This window comes from Festucalex cinctus, chromosome 3 (assembly GCF_051991245.1).
Source record: "Festucalex cinctus isolate MCC-2025b chromosome 3, RoL_Fcin_1.0, whole genome shotgun sequence".
NCBI classification, from domain to species: Eukaryota; Metazoa; Chordata; class Actinopteri; order Syngnathiformes; family Syngnathidae; genus Festucalex; species Festucalex cinctus.
In genome coordinates, this window is record NC_135413.1 from 7,154,007 (window position 1) to 7,177,361 (window position 23,355).

At 38.7% G+C, this 23,355-nt stretch overlaps 3 protein-coding genes and 1 long non-coding RNA gene across 7 annotated transcripts in view; 2 read left to right on the plus strand and 2 right to left on the minus strand.

Annotated features, from left to right (window-relative positions):
- Nucleotides 1-37: 37 nt before the first annotated feature.
- Nucleotides 38-11,300, plus strand: tigara (TP53 induced glycolysis regulatory phosphatase a). 3 transcript variants are annotated; one of them, XM_077515594.1, is made up of 6 exons: nucleotides 38-201; nucleotides 7,574-7,611; nucleotides 7,700-7,821; nucleotides 8,094-8,171; nucleotides 8,265-8,375; nucleotides 10,303-11,300. In XM_077515594.1, the coding sequence occupies exons 1-6, from the start codon at nucleotides 197-199 to the stop codon at nucleotides 10,657-10,659; spliced, it is 711 nt and encodes a 236-aa protein (XP_077371720.1). In that variant the 5' UTR covers nucleotides 38-196; the 3' UTR covers nucleotides 10,660-11,300. The 3 variants fall into 3 exon arrangements, with proteins under 3 accessions (XP_077371720.1, XP_077371718.1, XP_077371719.1); XM_077515592.1 differs by lacking the exon at nucleotides 38-201 and adding an exon at nucleotides 5,847-6,046; XM_077515593.1 differs by lacking the exon at nucleotides 38-201 and adding an exon at nucleotides 6,086-6,538.
- LOC144015528 (uncharacterized) lies at nucleotides 1,283-2,950 on the plus strand. 2 transcript variants are annotated; one of them, XR_013282745.1, is made up of 3 exons: nucleotides 1,283-1,739; nucleotides 2,438-2,681; nucleotides 2,782-2,950. It is a non-coding gene; the product is annotated as an uncharacterized LOC144015528 (long non-coding RNA). The 2 variants fall into 2 exon arrangements; XR_013282744.1 differs by lacking the exon at nucleotides 1,283-1,739 and having other exon boundaries at nucleotides 1,898-2,681.
- Nucleotides 11,301-14,714: 3,414 nt separating the features above from the next.
- On the minus strand, nucleotides 14,715-18,155 carry LOC144016798 (uncharacterized). The gene is made up of 3 exons (XM_077518125.1): nucleotides 17,623-18,155; nucleotides 17,340-17,443; nucleotides 14,715-15,137 (listed from the first exon to the last, which is right to left on the minus strand). Exons 1-3 carry the CDS (start codon nucleotides 17,828-17,830, stop codon nucleotides 14,757-14,759), a joined length of 693 nt encoding a protein of 230 aa, XP_077374251.1. The 5' UTR covers nucleotides 17,831-18,155; the 3' UTR covers nucleotides 14,715-14,756.
- A 1,718-nt stretch (nucleotides 18,156-19,873) lies between these two features.
- LOC144015521 (fibroblast growth factor 6-like) overlaps nucleotides 19,874-23,355 on the minus strand; it is a 17,565-nt gene continuing 14,083 nt past the window's right edge. The window contains exon 3 of the mRNA XM_077515576.1: nucleotides 19,874-23,355. This exon is cut by the window's right edge and continues 2,149 nt beyond it. The gene's annotated coding sequence lies outside the window, so the exon portion shown is untranslated.

Here is a 23,355-nt window from a genome sequence, read left to right on the forward strand (position 1 = left end):
GCTCACTGCTCTTTTTCTTGCCTCGCTTCCTTTTTGACAAACATTTGTTTCCTGAGCTGCACGTGCGTTCGCAGTAGCGAGCATACAGCACTGCAAGTATAGTTCAGCAGAAGCCGTAAATTACTTGAAGCGTGAACATGTGACTTTTTGATCCAGGCCGGAGAGAAGAACGGTTGGAACACCTGCGAGAAAAGGGATGCGGTAAATGCAACTTCCATTCACGTTAATGCTCTAGCAAACAGTATGAAGTAAATGGCTCAACAAATTCTGTATAAATTTGCCACGAGTGATCAATCCTAGTATGCTGTACACCTGCAGCTGTAAGGGGGAGTAGGTGCTATTTGAGGTCAAAATGGATGCCGCACCTCAGTGACGTCTCGCAACCAGAGATGCATTGCAAGGTTACAACGTTCAACTTGTTTTGAAGTTACAAAAGTAAAACACAGACTTGTACAAGAAAATAATGGGTTTTAAATTTTAAACGTACTATTCAATATAATTATATGTTTGTAAAAGCAACACCCGCAGTAGCAGTATTATACTGACCATTACATTTGGTTCACCTACAACTATTCAGTCATAATTATAAATTATGTTCTATTAATAATACAAAATTCTAATCATCTACAACATTTGTACATAAATTTTACTTTGTTAAAATTTTACCTCTTCCACCATATATCTCCCCTCCAGAGGATGATAGTATTTTAACAAACATCTGCCATTCTCTACCAACCACAAAACGAACAATTTTATTTTTGGAAAAGCAGATACGGAACTCCATAATTTGAAACCCTGAAGTCGATATATGTATGCAAGGTTTAGTTGGTCAAAGTATTATACACATTAAAGGGATGCTTAACTCTTTTACCCATTTACAGCAGTACGAGCATAATACTTTGTCCAGAATTCATTTAATGTACAATTAATAGCTTTAAAAACACATTTTGCCACTTGCTGTCGACTGAAAATGACATCACGTGTGCTCACAGGGTTCAGGTAACGACCAATCATGGCTCAGTTTGCTAACGACACATGACCAAACCCAGAAAACAGGTGATCCATGATTGGTCATTACTTGAGCTCTGAACACCTGTGATGTCATTTTCAGTCGAAAGCAAGTGGCAAAATGTGTTTTTAAAGATATTGATGGTAGCTACATGAAAAATAAAAACAATTGTAGACAAAAGATGAACTTTTAATGCTAAAAATGAAAAAATGAAATTATTTAAAGGTACACTCAGTATTATACAGTGGCATCTAGTGGTGAAACAATAAAGCATTCGAAAAAAAAAACAATTGTTTGTGTTAGTAGTATGTAAAAAGATATGTTGTATCGCATAAACGTACTTTTTTTTAAATGTAACGGTTAGTCTAGAAATTGCAAATTATCTTACATGTCCGGGCCGCGGCTTCTAGTGTCCGCCATGTTTCGCCGCCATCTTTCTGCTACGGGTGCCGTCAACGACAAATTTCAGCGCTCCATTTCTTAACGCGTTTTTGGAACGCCTTTGCAGACGCACTTCCGGTTTGTATGGCGACCGCATGTACACGAAGAAGAAGAGTTTCCGGTCCCCGAAGAGAGCATTATCAAGCTATCAATTGCTTTGGGAATTTATTTTATTTCAGCGCGACAAAACAAGAGTTTATATTGTAGCCGCATTTGCCAGATGGAGAGAAATGAGGAACAGACTAGGTTTGGGACGTGCCGGTGCCTTCGACTGCTTTCTACTTGACCGGTAAGTAAGAGTACATTTGTGTTTACGTTTTGAGAGCGAGAGAAAAAGTATACATCGTACTAATTAATACGATGTTCGTACCTTTGTTTTACGATCACTGTATCTGTTGATTAGCAACTCCGCACCACTCGAACGATTTCGTTATGAAGCGCCTTGCTTTGAAAAAAAAAAAAAAAGATTCCCGCTGGCACGTTATATTTAGAGTAAATGCGCAAGTTATTGTGTAATGTAATGTAACTGTGATTTCGGAGGTATATTTGCCCATAACTTCAATGGAGAATCTAAAGCATACTGTATTAGTGGAGGAGTTGAAAATTATTTTCGTTGTGGTTGGTGAAAATAGTGTTCTCGAAATTAATTTTCGGCAGGGAATAACTTTCTGGACTTAAATGCTGGCTGTACCGTAAGCACTGCTAGAGTCTGAACTCTCTCACTCAAGTGTGTACTGGTCCATTGTGTAATTGGGTGCACAAGAATTTACAGGCTGCTACGTTTTCCACGGAAACTCGACAAGCAAGCAGCCTTTGCATATTCTATGCAGTCAAGTTACTTTTATCTAGCTAATACAATGTTTTGGGCCCAAAACTAAAGATCTTACCTCTATTTTGGGGGCTTTGTTGGAAAGTTGGTGACATATAGTAGTATCATCAATTATTTTATTTTATTTTATAATTTTGTTTTTGTTTGTGTCACAATAGATCAACAGCCAAACTTGAGGGCTTCCAGAACCATATTCTGATGTATACAAGCCTTCATGCACCGTTTAAATAGATCACCGACCTGCAAGAAAAAAAAATATCAAGGGGAGAGTCAGCAGCCAAATTGGAATGCCCCGAATGAGGACACTTGAATGGAGGACCCCAGAAGGCTTCGGTGTTGTACCACCAGTATCTCCACCTACCATATCTGAGCTGCAACAAACTGAAGTCAGCCGACGTCTTGGTATGTCATTTACATATGGACGGTATTACACACTACATGAACTTTTTGTGTGAAGCAATACGGAATGGTCACATGTACAAGCACCACTTGTTTTACACAGGACCTGCTGACCAGGTGTCTGAAGCCATGGAGTGACTCCTCCCTCACTTTCCTCAGCAAGCCTTTGAAGAATATGATATCATCGTTGGTGGGAACATGCCCTCACTCCATAACATGTACTTGTGCAGTCAAGGAGCATGTCAAACTTAATAAAACCAGCAAACATTGAAGTGACTTCATTTTTACTGCAGTCTGTTCACACAATCAATGGAAAAGCCTTCCTTAATTTTGCCCCAATAACATCATAGAGTAGGCGAAAAGTAGTGTTACAGATCATACTATGTGTTCGGGAGAGTTTGAGGAATGTTGCAATGTTAACGGGGGACAATGTCAGCACACACACACACACACACACACACAAAAAAACAAAAAAACATCATGGTATTGAGGTAATCAGATATTTTAGCTGTGTACAACACATACTTGCTCTGTAACACTACTTTTGGCCCAAACCTGTATGTCTATTTTCCATATTTTGAAATGCACAGCGTATTGGTAAATTTCTGGAACAACTGCAATTCATGTAGCTCATTATATTCTAACAGCATTTTTATTTATTTTTTTAGTTAATATGTTCATTTCATGTAGACTTTTATTTTACTTTATTTTATTTATTCATTTTCATGTACTGTACCTTACATTCATTGGCCAATGAAGAATTCCTTGTCATTGCAAGCATTTATAATAATTCTCCAGGCTTTTGATGTTTTACATTTCTAGTCATGTAAAATAGTGTTAGGTTAGGTGTCGAATGAACACTGCATGTTGACGCCAAAGGAAATAGTATTTTTTAGTTATTCAAAATGTACAAATTAACACACAACAACAATATACAAGTTATACAAACTACAACAACAAGTGTCAGACATGGACTAATTATATGCCAGGTAAAAAACCTTTGTATTGTCCTCGAGGATCTGGGAAAGTGTCACTTATTTGCCACAAGTCACCAAGGTGCTGGAGTCTGGGATCCAGGTACAGGAAATCATGGTGGTGCTGATGTGTCAGCAATGTGTCAAAAAGTATTTCTTGGTGTCAGTCTATCAGCTGGACTTGGATATCTTCATGTTCCTCCATGGTCATTTCCTGTACGATCGAGTCTCTGCAAGAAGGTAACAATTGTATGTCAGATGAGGTACCAAACAATTAACTGAAAGTCACTGAGCCAATGAAGTACATTATTATATGAGCAAGACTATTTGTGAAAGCCATGTAAATTCCTGCACATCGAAGTACAAGGAAGCTGTTGTATCTTCAATCAAAACTAATTAAGTTGCTTAGTGATATTTATTAGGTAAAATTGTTCAACATGGTGACAAATCGATATCTGAGTAAAGGGTTTCAAATGTTTTTGTAAGCAGCACTTTTCTGAGTGGTTAGTAGCAACAAGACACGGGGGGAATTACGAGTCTGAGTTGCAGATGTGTAGTTCAGTTAACACCATTATTTTTGTACGATATACTAAACATATCAGCAAACGATGTAATCTAAATACCACATATTCCAAGCAAAGGTATGTTTTGAGCCATTCACATGCATGCTCGAATGGAATTATTTTTCCATGATGACATAATTGTACGTTACGAGACACCGCGTTCACTTCCGCGTTCTCTTCCTCGTCGTCTCTCTCGCCCCCTCCTCGCCCTCTTTGAGATGGTCCACATGTCTATAAAACATATAACATAACTGTGTGTTCTCTGTTGCATAGTTTAGTTGCACTAACAAATATGAACATAGATAGCCATTATCATTAGCTGACGTACAGTATTTCCTAACAATGCCGACAAAAATATTAATTCTGAAATTAAATGACTAAATCACAAATATTAGGGATCTGTACAGTATGTCTAACAAATGCAATTCACTTACGTCATCACTCGAGGGAATACCAGAAGTTGTTTGCGTTCTGTTCCGGTGAAATTGGTGGTAGGCTGTTGAAGTAGGGTCTCTCTGGGACGCCGTAGTTCGTGTGCTTAAAATCATTGCATTATCTTGTTTGACCGATAGATGGCGGTCGTGAGCTACACACTGGGGCTTTAAGTATCCCTTTAAAATTTTGTCTTGTCAGGTTTTATTTTATTACAGTGCTTCTCCTTCTGCATTGCACCACGAGTTACACTTTTCCAGAACACTGTGACACACAAACTCCCATCTGCAATTAGCATCCATAAGTCAAACATCATTTAAGTAACATCATTCAAGGGATACGGTTCAATATACAGTTTTAAACCTGCAGTACTAAAGTTAAAAATGGGGTTCCGTGCGTGTATCATTATTGTTTCTTTCCTTCAGTTTGTCCTTCCATTCCTTCTTCCTTCCATCTATTCTTCCAACCTTCAATACTATCTTTATTTTCGTCTCTTGTTTTGTCATTCTTTCCATTTCTATTTCTTCCTTTCATCCTGGCTTATTTCATTCCATCATTCCTTCTGGTTTCCATCTTTCTTCCTTTCAATTCCCTTATTTAGCCCTTCCTCGCTCCCTTCCTTTCGTACAATCTCGTTTCCCTAATTTTGTTTCATACCATCATTTTGCTCCTTCATTTATTTATTTTTTCCAGTTTTCATTCCATACTCCAGCTGTCCCTCAATTTCGTAGTTTATATCCTTTAATAATAATAATAATAATAATAATAATAATAATAATAATAATAATAATAATAATAATAATAATAACGACGACGAGGACGACAATAATAATAATAATAATAATAATAATCCCTTTTCTTAACCGGTTGCTCCTTACTCACATGGGTCGCGGGGGTGCTGGAGCCTATCCCAGCTGGCTTCGGGCAGTAGGCGGTACACCCTGAACTGGTTGCCAGCCAACTGCAGAAAATAATAATAATAATAATAATAATAATAATAATAATAATAATAATAATAATGTGAATTCTAATGTGTTTTCTTGCCTTTGGCCCATCTGGTGTAATGTTTCCCCCCCCTTATATATTGTACTACTAAAAGTAACTACATCGCTTGAGAATGCACGTTCACGGTTGCAGAAAATGAACATTTTACAAGCACTGCCTTTACCGTAATTGCGGCAAAACGGACGCTGCCCTAAATTGACTTGCGTACATACTAACAGCAATATGCTTGACGTTTGGGACTACCGGGAAGTGGCGTGTCGACATGCTTTTGTGCCCGTGAAAGTCCGTCTGAGGGCGTCGAAAGCGGCTTATAATTGATGCGGAAGGTGTTTAGCGTTGTTGACGGTGTCCGGGAAATGAAGGCGTTAACGTTCGGCTTGACATTTGTTCGACAGTAAGTGCAGCAGCAGCTCACATTGAGCACAGACACGTACATGGGCGTACAGAAAACGGTGACATGACAGGCGTACCATCCCCAGTTAACGTTAGCAATGAATGTATTGAATGCTCTTTGATTGTTGAGAGACGCTGCAGTATATGAGCATGACCGGCAGAGTGCACAATAAGTGACAGTCCGAACTCGATATCGCAGTATCCACTTCCCCCCTAAATAGATCCCTTGTGGTTTACACAGGTGGAAGCGCTTAGTTTAAATAACACATTGCTATAAACAGAATGTACGTCGTCCACTTCAAATCAAAACCTCAATTCAAACCTCAGTATGTTCTTCTGAAGTGCCGTTCCTACGGCAACCAACGGAACCTATTTTGACGTAAATTGGAACGCGCTGTCGTCCATGACTACCGACGCTAATGGGCTCCAGGTGGAGGAGTGGAACCGTCACTTTCCTTCGGTGCCGGTTGGCGTGGATGAAATACACTTCTAGGTCATGAATAATAACAATCACGTGAAACTGACGATCTGTTTACTTGTAGTGCGGATTGCATGTCTTGACTTTTCTCACCCATTTACCGTAATTTATAATTGCATTTATACTTAAAATTAAGAATGTTCGATACCACTTGTTTTCCAGACTGATACGACACCAGAAATAATTTTGATACATAAAATAAAAAGATAAAAATAAAAAATGATCGATTATTTTAAAGCAAGACCTATATATCACAATGTAGCTCAATTGTTGCTTATAATTGCATGAAATTAATACCCCCCACTCCCCATTCCTAATTTCTAGTTCATGATTGTAAAACCTCCCCGATACTGCTATCAGGTGCCATCGTGAGCACCAATACTTTGAAATAAAGCCAGGTATTGGCCTGGCCTGATACGATCATTATCAGGACTCAGCCATCCCTACTTAGAATGTTACAAACTGCCAAGGGACAGCAGTTGGAATATAGCCGACAGTTATAATCTGCGGTACTGTATTTACAGTAGGCTGGGGCCCTACATGTTTTAATATGGACTGTCCCTTTTTATCGACATCAATTGAATGACAAACGTCAAGTGGCTTGTTGGTAACTGAGCGGTACTTCTTGTGCTGAAATGTCTAAAGATGGCGCAAAAAAAAATCAGGAAATTTGTGTTGGGGTGTTTCTTTGTCGTTCGCAGCAAACCTTCCCTTTTATATGGTGCCATATTTGTAAGGAACATGAACTTGTGAGATGAGCAGCAGAGCTGAGTTTATGGTCAGGTCATAAACTAGCTTTACAATGGCATATGATTTGTTGCCAGGAAGCAGTGATTGCAACAAAGAGATAATTTATTACATACAAATTTACTGTACTTACACTTTGTTCTATATTAGCTCATTGCCGTTTTTTTGTAACCTTGAAATCTTTTGTTAATATTTGTTTGCTGCTGACAGTGCACAGAAATTTGGAAACAAAAAATATGGAATCTCAATGTGGCATTTGAAAGGCAGTCTATTTACGGTACTTGAAATCTGTCTTTCCTTCAGTGGAGAAACCCAGTTCAATAAAGAGGGCCTGCTACAAGGTAAGGAATGATTTTTAATAAAAATAAAAATGAGAAGATGCCATTTTTCCCCTGTGACTTAATGGTGTTGCGTGTGTCTTGAATCCAGGCCAGGCCATCGACTGTCCTCTGTCTGAGGTGGGGCTGCAGCAGGCCGAGGCTGCAGGTCGCTACTTGAAGGATGTCAAGTTCTCCAACCTGTTTGTCAGTGACATGCTGCGAGCCCGACAGGTTGGATGCATTCCATTCACAATATCGCTGTTAATGCCATCCAACGGAAAACCCCCAAAAGAAAAAAAAAAAGTTTAGTTTCTGATGAATTAATGAGCTTTGCTGTCACCTTACGAATAAAACATATTTGCTTTGACTTTATGAATGAATGAAATTCATGACATGAAATTTTGAATTGTATGACTTCAGTCAGTGGTGTTCCACCTAAAAAGTTCAAGTGTATCACTCAAAGAGAACCATTGTTCACGTTAAATGTTGTTGTTCCTTTGCAGACTGCCGAGACCATTGTGAAACACAACCGTAGTTGTGCTGGTCTCCAGTTGGTGTGTGACCCTCTACTGAAGGAGAAAGTCAGTCAAACCAATGCGATTTCTCAATTTTTTTGTGCCCCTATTTTTCAATAATCAAATAAACCATTTTGTTTTGTTTTTTCCCCCCCTCAGAGCTTTGGGACAGCAGAGGGGAAGCCATTGCAGGACATGAAAGATATGGCCAAAGCTGCTGGTCAGTCTTTAGCGCTCTTTACGCCTCCTCAAGGAGAGACGCAAGAGCAGGTAAGGCTCTTAACGGAAGATCCGAAAAGAAATAAAGAAGACAATACAGAAGAATATGGATTCACCAAAGATTTCTCATCAACTTCTGCAGCATAACTCGTCTTGCCTTTTTTGGTGGTTTACAAATATTCCTTTATGCAACACAATGCGGGCCAATATTTGGCATAGCTAGGGATGTTCTAGTACTCAATTCTTGAATAGTCACCGATACCAATACAATGTTTCAATGCCAGTAATACTTTTGATGGATAAAATTTTCCTCCCAAACAATGACAGTTTCAAAGAAAGACTAACTACGAACATCCCAGTATAACTTGTGTCCTTAAAGCTGCTCTATGCAGGAACTTCAAATCGTTAGTGCCACGTGTGGCCGAGAAATGAAACTGCACACTCATTTCTTCATGTACACACTGCACACATGACATCACGTCGAACAGACAAGAGGGTGGAAGATTCAAACTCGAATCCAGTCTGAAAACTACTGTCCAGAGGTTTGCAGGAGTACCCGTATTTTCATAAATGGTCAAAAAAAAGGCTATTGTAAAGATATCTTGAGTCAAATTGCTACATTCTATTCTTTATTTGATTTTTTTATTTCTGATTGTAAAACTGCCACAAGAGGGCAAGCACCTTGAAACAAGACCTGGTATCGGCTAATAATCGGGTGGTATCGGTACTTGCCCATTCCTAATCATCATAATTGTTTGATATTTGAATTTTGTTCCCTTGCGACATGATTTATTTGTCCTTTGTCAATTTTTTTTTAATGTGGACAAACATACATTGCCTTCCTAGTGAGAATATATTTAGTATCATTCATAGATAATTATAGTTATGATGGGTTCTAAGAGATTGTAGAAAAAATACTTTTAGTAGTTACTGTATTTTTCACTGTATTTCTACATTTTACACAGCGTCCCAATTTGGAGGGTGTTGTTTTTGTTTTGTTTTTTTTGTAATTTTATTCTCCTACATCCTATATCACAATCAGGATATTTTATTAATCCCTTAAAAATTCACAAGAATAAGTAACATTACATTTTATACAAGACGAAACGATCTTTCTTCCATCATAGTTTTCTTTCTTATGTTATTTTCGGCATTTTATATCTCAGGATCATCTTTAACGGTCAATATTTTAATAGTTGATGATATTGTAGCCTTTGTCTAGCCCTCTAATATTTGTAGTGAGTTTACCAGAAGATAAATCCAAAGCCAATTAAATTGCTTCATAGGTTCAATATTTACATTTTTGAGCCTTTTCAGAACTTCTACATTTTTCCCCTTTTTTTTATGTAATTATAACTGCTCATTACACCAATATAGAAGCAATATCAATCACGAACATGAAATCTGTTGGCAAAACTCTAACTTGTAATCCTTGCGAAAAGATGATGGACTCAAAATGTGCCACTAGAGGGCAGCACATATCAGGACAAAGAGTGAGCGCTTGTGCAGGTTGTGCCTATTACTGTACAGCAAAGAGGGAATTTGCATCCACATGCTTGAATGACATTATGATCAAAGTGCATCCCCTTTACTGTCAAGTGTGGCTCGGATTCAAAAGTCACCACTTGCTTCTATTTTTGTTGCAGCATGCGCGTTTAAGAGGTTCTATTTCAGAAACAGGTTGTCGCTATATTCATCTATTAGTTTCTGGAGTTGAATGAGCTCCATCGCAGCATGGGACGAGCACATGATGATGATGATGATGATGATGATGATGATGATGAGGATGGCGGCCAAAGATAGATTTGAGGATCATAATCAGCTCCTGGCAGCTCGTCCGTTGCAAGTTGTTGCATCATGATTCCAATACACTTGCGCAAACTTCACTTTTGCATGCCACATCATCTTGGATCTCGCCTTAAGTATGACACGTGTGTCTATCACAGATGTTTGACAACTTGATGTTCACTGTGTCCAGGTGAAACGGCGCGTCGTCGAGTTTTGGCTCAAAATGGTCCAACAGGTCGGGTGCGAACACTGGCCCAGCAGCGCCGATGACAAGCGCTCTCCGGCGCCTCGCCAGGAGGCGGACGACCTCCCCGTCCACGCCCTGGTGGTCTCCCACGGGGCCTTCTTGTGCGTGACCATGCGATACCTCGTGGACGATTTGCACTGCCCCGTACCCGAGGGCTGCAGCAGAGCACGCATGTTCTCTTTGAGTCCCAACGCGGGCGCGAGTCGCTTTGTGCTCACCTTGACGAAAGAGGACGACGCTTTCAAAGTGTCTCGCATGCAATGCTTGTTTGTCAACAAGGGAGATCATGTACAAATATAGCCAGTGGATGCCATTGCAAATAGCGGAGATGTGATAGAAAGGTGACGTGAACACTACAGACTGAAAGGAAATGCCGATATGGAAGGAAAAAAAAAAAAGCCATGAAAGTATATTACAAAGTAAAAAGTCCTGATTTTAACAAATGTCTTAAAATCCCACAAATTCTTTTGAAGTTAATAACCTAAAGGATAGAAGATAATCACCATTTATTTTCTCTTAGTAATAGGCCTAGTTAGTTTTGGATTTTTAAGTGTGGCACAGATTAGTCAACAATGTGCATTTCAGGCAAGTTTTCTCTCATTCACATCCTCCAAACGGTACACAGAACAGAATTGCCCATAATGTTAAGCTGAAGAGTAAAAGCCAACCTGATTGATTTGATAGACTTGAGCTTGGTTTGATGCTTTGTCCACCTTCAGGTAACCTTTTTATAGAAATCACAGGGGGTTGAGGTGGCATTAGACCTCTGTGCAAACCCCCCACCATACGGGTGTCACTCCACAAATAGAACTGCGCCATATTGCAGCACAATTGTCTGTTGCCACCATCTGCTGGTAAAAAATATATAACAGCTCGTAGAAGATTATTTGCACAGCGTATAACTAGCTAAAATGTTTAAATATTAAACATCTACAACGGTCTCTTTTCCCTGACATATATATATATATATATATATATTTTCTTGGGCTGAAAGAAGATTTAATAACATTGTGTAGAAAATGAAGACGGGATAAAATGTAAGAGTTGGTTTTAAAATAATATGCAGCGCTTATTTGTTTTTTTACAATTTATATAATAATAATAATAATTGTCCCTAGGTGTGCTTGTGTGCGTGGATGTGTGTTCGTCTCCGTGTGCCCTGCGATTGGCTGGCAACCAGTTCAGGGTGTCCCCCGCCTACTGCCCAAAGCCAGTTGAGATAGGCGCCAGCACCCCCCGCGACCCTTGTGAGGAATAAGCGGTCAAGAAAATGGATGGATGGATATATTGGGGGGTTGCTTTTTAAAAAAAAAAACTGAGATCAAAATGGAGGCTTACTGGGATGCAATTGGACTATTTAATGTACACGTTTATATTTATAACGAAAAAATAAAATTAATGACATTACAACTGAAAAATAGCACGGATTAATTTTACATATGTACCTTATTTTTAATATGATCTATATTGCCGTTATCCATCATTTCCTTTTTTAGATAACTTTCAAATTAATTGACAATGATTCTTAAAATGTGAAATATAACATATATTTTACTAATGGATGTAGCAACTATTGGCTCATTACAAATGAACTGGGCACCTGTGATGCCATATACAGTAACACCAATCACAAATGTGAAGGAAATGACATGGTAGAAGATATTTCAAACAGAATGTTAGAATCCTCTTTGTATTTCACCTCAAATAATTTAACGTCAAAACAGGTATTAGGCTGGGTCATAGATTTTGACTAAAAGATGTCTAACATTCACGTTTTTTTTAACACATTATGGAAAAAAACGTTCATGAAAGAAGCCAGGGATGAGTATAAAAGAGATGGTTAACGGGTTCATAAATATTTTTAATGTAATGTGTAACTGCAAGTGCGAGGAACTGTCACTACATTAACTGTGTTTGTGTGTGTGTGCATGAGCACATGCTCATGATGATATTAATCAGTATAAAAATGGATGTTGATTGTTGACCAAGTCTTTCCGAGTTTTTGGTTCGCGGATGCCCTGAGATAACCCCCTGGATAAAAGTCTAGCGCTGTCGCCGAATGAAGACAGCGTCTTCATCTCCATCACCAAACGCCCGCCCACTTCTTCATTGGGCAACTTGACTGTGTGCTTCTGCTGACTTCTGGGGAAATGAAACGAGTGACTAGTTTTTGTTTTGTTTTTTTCTTCTTTTTTTTGGGTGCCAATTAACAAAGCAAATTACTTAATTCCAGCTCTACCTCCGAATATACAGATAGAATTACATTATGACAATACAGCACAAAGCGTGCATGTGCTTTTGTATTATACAATTGGAATGTTTTATATGTATATATATATATATATATATATATATATATATATATATATATATATATATATATATATAATGTGGATGAGGTTGTGCAAGAACTACACTGAGCCCTCAATCTCAGAGTCCAAATACTTTTTGTCAGTATAGAATATTACCATAAACGTGTTCAAACAATTACCTGCTTGACTATTGCAACTCTTACTAGAAATAGACCCATAAACCCTTGAAAAGTTTTTTTTTTTTATTTTTTTTTTATTCATCCACATAAAAACAACACATGACATATATAAATAAAAACACTTGGTAATAAAAAGGAGTCCTTTTCCATAATTCAATAAATAAATATCTTTGTCATTAGTATGACTTGGTGTCCGGCACCTGACATGATTGGCTGCTAACACATTGGCCAATACTGATGAATTAAACGGGATGTGTTACAAAAATCAACACATTTATACATAGCCACAACTCAGATTATGCATTTCCCATATTGACACCATCTTACAGTAATGGCATAATTTCATTATATATATATATATATCTTATTTATTTATGTTTGTCCTAAACATCTCCTTAGGGTGCACCTCTGTTATAATCTATATTTGGTTCAGGTTATTGTGTTTTCTGGGGGGGAGGAGCCTGAGCCATTATTTTAGGAGGGTGACCACTAGTGACGATATACAAAGCAAACATTGCCACATGTTGCCCAAGGGTTAAAGTTGAACTGACAAGAAAAGGTGAAAGGACAGCTGTGCTCTGAACCAAACCTGCCTCATGACGCCATCCAATATTTCCAAATGATCATCATCATTTCAGACTAGATTTGGCAAAATTGGATGTCTCGGACCAGGAAATGCTTCATTGTTCCGATGACAATTGACTACATTGCAAAGGCATGACAGTGGGTTGTGTAATCATAAAATTTGGTGACACCCGACTCAAATGATTTGTGACGATACCCCCTACTTGTCCATCATTGACTGCAGTTGATTATTACTTGGCCTATCTGTGCTGCAGGAAATTTGGTGCGCTTGCTAGTTGACTTGTGGCTGTTGTGCTGGTACGTTATGTGATTTCATTATTATTGGAATTCCCTCGTACTGTAAAGAACAAAAAAAGAAAAAGAAAAAAAAAGTGTTCGGACGAATATATGCAATATGAATTTAACGGACGGTATGGTGTTCCACAGGGTTCTATCCTAGGGCCTCTGCTGTTTTCATTGTATCTGCTGCCCTGAAGAAAACAGCGGTGCTTTGAAAGTGGTCTATAAATATCGAGTTGAGTTGAGTGATTGGAGTCAGTGTCCTCACTGCATGATTTGCAATGCCAATTCAGCAATTCTAGTCTAACACAACTAGCTTGCTAGCAAAACTAGAGGACCCCTTCCTTAAGCTGCATAGAGATGATGAATACAAGAACATAACACTGTCTGAATTGAAGGTGAAGCAAGCCAGATGTGATGAAAAGGCTCCTTTCCCTTATTTTATTCACCAGTGAAACCTATACATGTATCTTGAATTTGGGGGGTAGGGGGAATCATTTTATTATCCAATAAAGAAGGGTTCGGTGATTGCGCATAGGAAACTTGTAGGGTTCAGTACCTCCACCAACGTTATAAAACAGGGACCTACATTTTTGCAAAAAAAACAAAAAAAAATTGCCTTGAAAACTAAGTTCTTACTCACGAGACCTCAATTTGGTGAGCATCAACGGATTCGCTTCAAAACACATATTTCAAAAGGAGCAGCCAACAAAGGGCGTTACATAGGAGTATAGATCATCTTAAATAAGCAGACTTCAGTGTCAACATAAACATCACTTGCTATTTTTCACTTTAAAGTGTTTCACTTCTTTTTACAAGAAGAATTTAGATGCATGGTGTGCATCTTCGTCATTTGTACATTTTTCTATTAACAGCATTGATAAAAACCTGATTATAGAATCAGCGAAGATTTTATGTCATTATCTCCTAAGAAAAAAGTTTTTTTATCTTTTTTTTTTTTTTTTTTTTAAAGTTGTTTTCTTTTTTTACCTATAGATGTTCCAGTTCTTTAACCTTCAAACACATTTTTCCCAAGTTGAAGTCAGTCTTGTTCTGCTCGGTTCGTTTTGACCGGACTTACTGGCCCGTTTGCATGCAAGACCTTTAAGGGGTCGTCGTCACTGGAGTTGATGGTCTCTTTTGACACAGCGCCTGTCTGGTCCGGTTCCGGCTGGCCGTGTTCCGGATCTTTGGGGTCATTGACGGAATGCGAGGGATGCGACTCGGACCTCAACGGGTCGGACGGATTCACCTCCTCGCTCCTCCTCTGTCTCCTCACCAAGGGGGCCAGGAAGCGGTTGAGCGAGATGGAGGACAGCCTCGATGACGGGTGATTTCCGGTTGGAGAGTCAAAAACGCCACGCTGGCTTGCTTTGTTGAAGCCAATGTGGCTGAAGAGACACTCGTTCCTGTTCTTTTGCCTCTGTTTGGTCGGAAGAGAACAAGAATGTGGCTATACAGTGTTTACCAGATATATCGTGGGTCATCATTGTGCGCCCGCTGTATCGGAGATTTGACCGCAATAAATTTTCATGGATTTTTCACAGACTTGCTTGCGAGAGATGTAGTTTAATTAAAAACTCTCAATGCCAGCTATTTTCAGACCCACCTTCACGGTACCACGTGAAAAATAGATTTAAAAAAAAAAATGTAGCAGTCATTGAATGAGTTTTAATTAAGAAGCAAGAAGATGATGCGGAGAAGCTCCCTAACCCCAGTAAAAACCATCATTCCCATAAAAAAAAAAAATGATTGTTGGAAGGTTACCATAACATCTGTGCTAATTTCTATGACGTTGGACATCATGTGTTTGCTTTAAAAGGAACCCCGACTGTCATGACAAGTTTGCTCTATATTATTTATTTGCGTGTTACTAAACATAACTATGAGATTCATTTAAAAAAAAATTCTTTCCATTTTAATACATTTTGTAGAAACTATTTGGATGTATGCCGCCATTGTGATTGACGTCGCAACGCATTCAGTGCGTAGTGACGTGAATGCCGGTGGTTCTCTGCCGAGCAATGTGAAACGTCCATCAAGAAAGCAAGGTAAACCTCCGTCGCGTTCCTAAAGGGACGATCGAAACTCCTGAACGCGTTTGTTGAATGATGAGAGCACCGCCTGGGGGAGCGTGACTCTCCCGATCGCTTGTTCGAGGTTTACCTTGCTTTCATTATGGGAATTTTGCTCGGCAGAGAACCACCGCCATTCTACGTCACTACACACTTAATGCGTTGCGGCTTTAAATAACAATGGCGGGGTACGCCCAAATCGCGTTTCTACAAAATGTATTAAACTGTAAATGTTTTTTTGTAAAATGAATCTCATTGTTATGTTAGTAACAACCAAATAAATAATATCGAGCATACTTGTCATGACAGTTGGGGTTCCTTTTAAGTTAGAAGACATTTGTGATACAAAATGATATAGTTTGGCTCGGCACCGTATGAATAGGATTATTAGGCAGACGTCTGCCATCTCGTAATGTCTGCTTCTGCAGTGTTAAGGACTTAATGTGCCTCAACTGCGCTGATTTAGAAGGGAAAGAGGGAAGTCACCAGGATTGGCCAGAACCGTTGGCTGTGTTCCATGCCACAACGGCGCAAACACAAGTGAAGGCCCCTTTCTACCTGTCTACCAAAATGCTAAAGAAAACGCCACCCATGCGCACAGTTAGGCTGCACTTTGCGCTACACACAAAAATAAGATCCATAATGTTAAATTGTCTTATTTAACATGTTTTGTGTCAGTTCTACAGCCAACTTCAACTTGGAGTGTCAAACGTGAGACTAAGGGGCATACTTGAAAAAGTGTTTTCCCATACATTTCTAATGCAGGAGAGATAAAATTATTTTATTTATTTTTTGTAATTATGGTGTCTATTAGGGCTGGGTAAAAAAATTAAAAATAAAATTAAATTTTTTTTTTTTTTTAAATCGAATAATCAATATGAAATCGATTTTCCACTTCGAGTCTGATAGATTCATAAAATGACAAATTGATTACTTTAATATATTTTCCCCATAACTTCATAGGAAAAATTAAAGGCCAATTTTTTAATCTTACAGTTTTCTTGAAATGTAATGTTAATATGAAGTTAAAAGTCTTATATTTATGAAAAACCTGACTTACTGCTCTCTAAGACAATTCAGAATCTTTTTAATTTATATTCACAATTATTAAATTAGAATTAAGACAATATTTTCATCTCATCCTTGGTGATGTTAATGTTTCTGTAACTCTTAATTGATACCACTTGTTACTTTCTTTAATTTCAACTCAACTCAACTTTATTTATAAAGCGCTTTAAGAACAGGCATTGCTCTATACAAAGTGCTGTACATAAACATAACCATCAGTTTTGTAGTAAACAAGAACAAAGCAAACATTTTGAAGTGCGAATACAGTTTTTTTTGTTTTTGTTTTACTGAAGTTAATTGAATCAAAACAGGAAAAAAAATTGAAATTGAATAGAACTGAACTCTTGTAAAATTTAATCAATACCCAACCCTCGTGTCTATATTGCTGATTTTCACCTACTGCATGTTGCTCTGGACTGTATCCCCTTGTGATAAAACGGGTTTGACTGTATGTGAGTGCCATCACAGTAAAAGTTACTCACAAAGTTGTACCGCTCCCCCTCTGAATCCACGCGCACGTATGGCTTTCTTCGCAGGTCAAATACGGACACATAGTTCTTCTTGTGCGTCCTAATTGGATGAACAACTGCAAGAATTTGAGGCAAAATCCAATCTCAATAAAAACAAGTCTTGGTTTGCATGATAGGAGATATGTAAAAAGGCAAGATTTTTCATAATTTGTTTCTTAGTACAGTCTAATCCTGCATAAAGTAGCTTCAAGACCACGGAGATGTAGCAAAACAAGACGTTTGGTTGCAGACTCACCCAGAAAGTGCCCATGAAAATGTTTCCTGATGGATCCAGCACTTGTCCTCCTGGCCGGCGTATCTGCCTTCATCCGTGCGATCATGAAGCTCACGCTCTGCTGAAGCCGTAGCTCCTCCAAGGTCTTTGACCTGGACTTACAATCCACGGGTGCAGACACATGAGCGGCAATCAGGAGGAATGGCAAGAAAGCCGCTCGCATGGTCATTTGGGAAAAACGTGCTCTCCTTACTGGAGCAGAGCGAGCACCGTCGCTTAGTGTGAGTGAGCAGCTCTTAGGAGGAGAAAGTCCAGCGGGCCTATTTAAACACAGGGTCGATGAACCGGCTAACTCATTTATCCAAATGACACAAAGCCTTGTTGTTTGTCAGTGGTTTAGGGTTGCCTTTGTGGAATTTCTGCAAGCTTTAACTGGCAGCCCAACAAGGAATGCTGCTGCCTCTTTGGAAACTAAAATACATGATTTGCCTCGGCAGACACTTGGCAAACTGCAAAGATGACAACAAATAAACAATGATTTCCCTGCGTCATTAGCCACATCATCAATCAACCAACAAAATCATTAGATATTTTTAGCCTGTCATTGGAATTAAGATATATGATTTTGAAGTTTAACCTTTTTATTAGATGGTATACTTTGGTGTGGTGGCGTATATCCTTACAGGCCTTTATTGGGATTGAGGTGCATAATCAATAGATTACAATTAAAGGCAAATTATCTGTTTTCAGCACAATTATTAGCTAGTGATGGAGTCTGTTTATCAACCATGATAACAAGTGAAAGGAGGAGAGCCTGCTGGGATACCAGTGTCATCCAGTGATGAACACCTCCAGTGTCCATTGTGTTCATATATATTAGGGCTGTCAACATTAATGGGGCTTTGTGGAGAGTGTGAAGTCACATTTTCTACTCGTGATTGCCACCTCTGGCCTAAAACGTAACTGCAGCCTCTGTGTCAAACTTGCACATGATGCGCGTGCAAGTAGGTGCGCTTGAATAAATTTAGTTTTTTGAGTTTTCTTGGAGTCTGAGATGAAGTTTGGGCTGTGCTCGAAGCCGGCCTCGTCCCCCACCCCTGCACCCTATAAATCAAACATGGAGACTTGAAGACATCACAACAGCTTTTATAAAATCTCTTTTATTATCATTTCAGGAATACAGTTGACTGCTGTGCACAGCACATACGTACAAAAATAAAAGGAAACCCATTTGTAATATAGTTTTTTTTTTTTACTTACTCGCCATTTTTTCCCCTTTTTTTTCAGAAACAAATGATTGAAGAAGTCTGTTGTTTCAAACTAATTTACAATCATTTCAATAATCGGAACTAAGGCAGAAGGTGAGGTATATGTTCCAAAAGAGGAGGGGGACTCAAGAGGAAGCACTCTCCCCTTAGTGCAGGAATAGGAAACTGAGAGGAAAACATAAAGGCTGCTGGCACACGCACGCACGCACACCCACATTCTCACGCATACACATACACACAGTGAGCACAGATCCACTCGCTTGAGAAACTCTGTGAAGCAACAAACATCTTTAAAAGCAGCTGATGGTCAGCAAAATGACGCGGGTGCATATTCAAAAGGGACCATTCCAAATTCCTTGTGCATAATGCGGAATTGAATAAGTGGGAGTTGATTGACAAGGGATTTTTTTCCCCCTCACTAAATATATACTTCTCTCATTAAAACAAAAACCAAAACTCTGTGTGAAAACAACATCATGCAACAGACTTTCTTGTCCTTTCAGATAGACAACAATGTCAATAATCAAATCGAATTGTCTTGTTATTGCCACTTTTCAGTCAAAGCACCTCGCGTTGTGTTAACAGCGTCATCTGCAACACCCAATAACAGATCGGGGATGGCAAAACAAAAAGGAGCAATTTACACAACATTGTCAAGCGCTTTGACTTGTTTGCCCGCGAATCATCCAGTTGAGAAAATTGCACCGCATATCAGGATTTATCCTCATTTCAGTAGTTTTGCCAAAAGTGTTATTCCCACACAGTCAAAAAGCTACAGCTGAACATTTTCTTCATCAGTATTCAAATGAATATTACAGAATAATAGCGGTGATAGCTTTATCAGTGGTGATAATACTCACAGTTTAATATCCTCAGCCTCTCTTCTAATCACAGTATTCAGCAAGTTTTACCAAGCAACCTTCCTGGATTCTTTTTGCTACTTACAGTGCATTATCCTACTTACTCTTGCGCCCCCCCACCCCCACCCGCCCCTTTTTGCCTCACCATGTGCTGTTATTCCTGACTCAAGGTCAATTGATATGGCCTCTACTGTCACTTTGGCAGAAAACCAACCAACAGCCCGCGCATGCGCTGGCACGCCCGCACTCGCCATCCAGGTGCCACGCGCTCTTCTCGGTTACTAAACATGAGTGGGGGCCTGCAGGGGCCCCTAATGCACTGCCCACGGCATCTTACAGTTAAGAGTGTATGAGGTAAACGGTGACAACATTTAAAAAAAAAAATCAAATAAAATCATACTTCACCAAGTTGGCCTTAGTGGTACTTTGCTACATGCAGATACATGCAAAACAACATTTCAAATGAATTTAGTAGTACAGTAGAACCTCTCAAGTTGTAACACAAAGCTGGTCATCTCCATTTTTTTTCTCATTAAAAAAAACATACCTTATTTAACTGTACAGACTATATTTTAACATTCTAAACTGCCCAATAAGTGTAAAAATAAATTGACCAGTATTAACAGTAAATATTTCCAAAACTAAATGTGTGACAGACCATGCCATCACCTCGCATAAAAACTTAATCTTCTTGTTTTTTCTCCAAGAATTTGCGTGTTTCCTTATGAAGAGAAATGTGAAATGACGACTGCTATCCCACAAATCCACGGTGAAAACAAGTGAACAACCAATGCTTGCTCGAAAAACTATATATCCCACGATGCATTGCTTCAACACCGAAAAAAGATTTCCTGTTTCCAGGCTATTGTTTGATTTTCAGAAAATAAAATCATGATTTGTCGCATGAAATTATATGTAATATAAGTAACGCAACACAAAGTACTTTGTTAAATTTTCACAACACAGTTTACCTATATTAAACTTATTATAAGCCAATATATATTCCAATATCAGTGGACATTAGTCCAGTATGTAAATTAAATCTGAGAAGTGGTTTAAAACTATTTTTCTTTTGACTGATGAGTGAAGTCCACTATATTGTATAGAAATGCCTTTAACAAGATTAGGGAATGAGTGAATGATTTCAAACACAGCCCAGATATTTGTTGACACTACGGCATAGGGTAGACGCATATTAAAGGGTAAAAAGTTTATTAATGGAGGCCTCTGATAGCAATGTCAATAAATAACTTACATATGTCAAGTGAAAATTAAATGACTAAAATGATGAAAATGCAGAAGAACAACAACAAAAAATAAGCAAGCTCAAGAGGTAGACTGTGTGGACGTACTCTGTAAACGGTTCTTTGTCATTTAATGTGGCGTAAGCAAAAACAATCAACAGAAAATCGTCTACAAAGAAATGCCGCACAGGGAACTTGTTTTATTATTAAGACTCCACACTTTGATTAATCTTAACCGGACTGAGTTGGTGCATTTCCCCTCCCTTTTGATCAAAGTTTATCTCTCAAGATTATCCTGACCGTGGTGTGTTTTACTTCCTGCCTCACTCCAAAAACGGTCAAGTCAAGAATTGCTAATGTTAAACCTGTTGAATATTTACGATTGCAAATTATTAGGTGTGTGCGTTCAATACCAAGTTTGGCCGAGCTATAGACGATTGAAAACCAAAGATTGTTGCTGGGGATATGATCATTATGTGTGTGGTACACTCAGTCGACTCGTCAGGACCAGCAAGGCCTTCTCTGCTGGCCCAATCACTATTAGGACCTCTGACTGACATTTACATGTCAAACTTGATTTATTCCCAACAGTATACTCTTTTCATTTTGTAGCATTTCTGTTGGCTACACTGTGTCCATGTGGATGTTGATTTATTTATTTTTGTTCAATCAGATTTCAGCCTCGATGTGCGTCTATGTCCAATCTGCCACGGGCCTTCAGAATAAAGTCATTCCAGGCCAATGTAACTACAGTATTGTCCACATTTTTCTATCCTATATGATTGATTGGTTAGATTTAAAAAAAAAAAAATCACATTTGAATTAATTCGGTTGGTTTTGTCATATTATAAGATAAATGATTGTGAACTGCTCCAGGTGATGCTGTTATATTGTGTTTTTGTATAATAAGGATGGTATTAAGGATGTTCAATACCACCTTTTTAGACTGATATCGGGACCGATACCATTGCTGATACTTATGCAAAAGACCAATACACCCCAGCCCCCCACCCACCCAAAAGTGACAATTTTAAAGACCTATATATCCCAATATAGCATTTCCCCTTAAAATTGCATGAAATTAATGCCAATTACTTATTCTTCAAATTTATTATTTCTAGTTTCCGATTGTAAAACAAGCACAGGTGGACGGCCAGTACCAGTATCGCAAATCACCAGTACTGATACCAAAAAATAAGGCTGGTATTGGCACAGATGCCGATACCTGGTATCGTCTGTACTCGCCCATCCCTAGTTTTGATAATTGGGACATGACATAGCTAGCAGGTAAGTCGCCACCTCATTCACTGCCTTTGACAAGTATACTTGTCAATTGTATTTTTTAGAGCGGTGCTAAATGGGGGCGAATCTGAGCATGCTCCACTGTAAATATCAAACTTGGAAACAACTTTACTGATGCCCAACCACCGGTAGATGACATCATTGCCCCATTTTATAGGAAATAAACACAGTTTCAGAGTCCATGGGAGAAATGGCTGTATTTTGGCAAACCTACATTTTTCTGCTGTCAATTATAAAAGAACGGGACGGGACAAAAAGTAGGGAGTCTATTCTGTTATTTGGTAGATTCGGTTTATATATAATTATTGAATGTAATATCACGTGAGTATTGGAAATGTAAAAATTTTCTATAATGACTGGCAGTGAATGAGTTTTAACTTAAATGTCCAAGTACCATGAAGATCAATCATCCTGATTTTTTTTTCTCATTATGTGTGATGTCTCTGGCATTTAAAAAAAACTGTTAAGATGGTAAAATCATTACATGTGTAGCCTGCTCAAAAGGCTGTTGACATGCTACATACAGTAAAATTTCCTGTATGTAAACGTGAAAAGATTTGGAATTTTACTATATGCACAATTTGTGTTTCCGCACACAGACTTCAGCAAGCAGCTTCCCAGAAGCCGAGCACGAACTAGCGAGCCAATCGGTGCTCTGGAATGCCGTCCAATAGGACCACTATGAGACCCTTGCCTCTTTTAACGTCTACTTTTGCTGTATAAAAACGATCTGCGTGCGAATAAACAAGTCACGTTCCAGACTTCCGGCCCTTGACTAGCTCATTATACAACAACCTCCTGCCCCTTTTTACTGTAATTTACCATCAATCAAACTGATTTTCGAGCCATGCGTAGCTTGCTAGGCATTCCCGGCTCGCTGCAAACATTAGCACGAATAAAGAGAGAAAGTCATATTATTTTCATCAAGAATAGGAAATGCAGTTTTGCTTCTCAATCTCATTGTAGAGGCAGATAACTACCAAAATATTAATCAATTTGCTCGGAAAATGTCTGCATTGTTTGGGTCTATTTGTGAGTCAGCCTTTTCAGACATGAATGTCATGAAGTCAAAGTTTAGTA

Coding starts and splice junctions, on each gene's coding strand:
- tigara (XM_077515592.1), top strand. CDS start 5,970: ATGCGGAAGGTGTTTAGCGTTGTTGACGGTGTCCGGGAAATGAAGGCG. Junction 7,822..8,093: donor ACATGCTGCGAGCCCGACAG/GTTGGATGCATT, acceptor GTTCCTTTGCAG/ACTGCCGAGACCATTGTGAA. Junction 8,172..8,264: donor ACCCTCTACTGAAGGAGAAA/GTCAGTCAAACC, acceptor TCCCCCCCTCAG/AGCTTTGGGACAGCAGAGGG.
- LOC144016798 (XM_077518125.1), bottom strand. CDS start 17,830: ATGACCATGCGAGCGGCTTTCTTGCCATTCCTCCTGATTGCCGCTCAT. Junction 17,444..17,622: donor TTTTCATGGGCACTTTCTGG/GTGAGTCTGCAA, acceptor AAATTCTTGCAG/TTGTTCATCCAATTAGGACG. Junction 15,138..17,339: donor AGGGGGAGCGGTACAACTTT/GTGAGTAACTTT, acceptor CCGACCAAACAG/AGGCAAAAGAACAGGAACGA.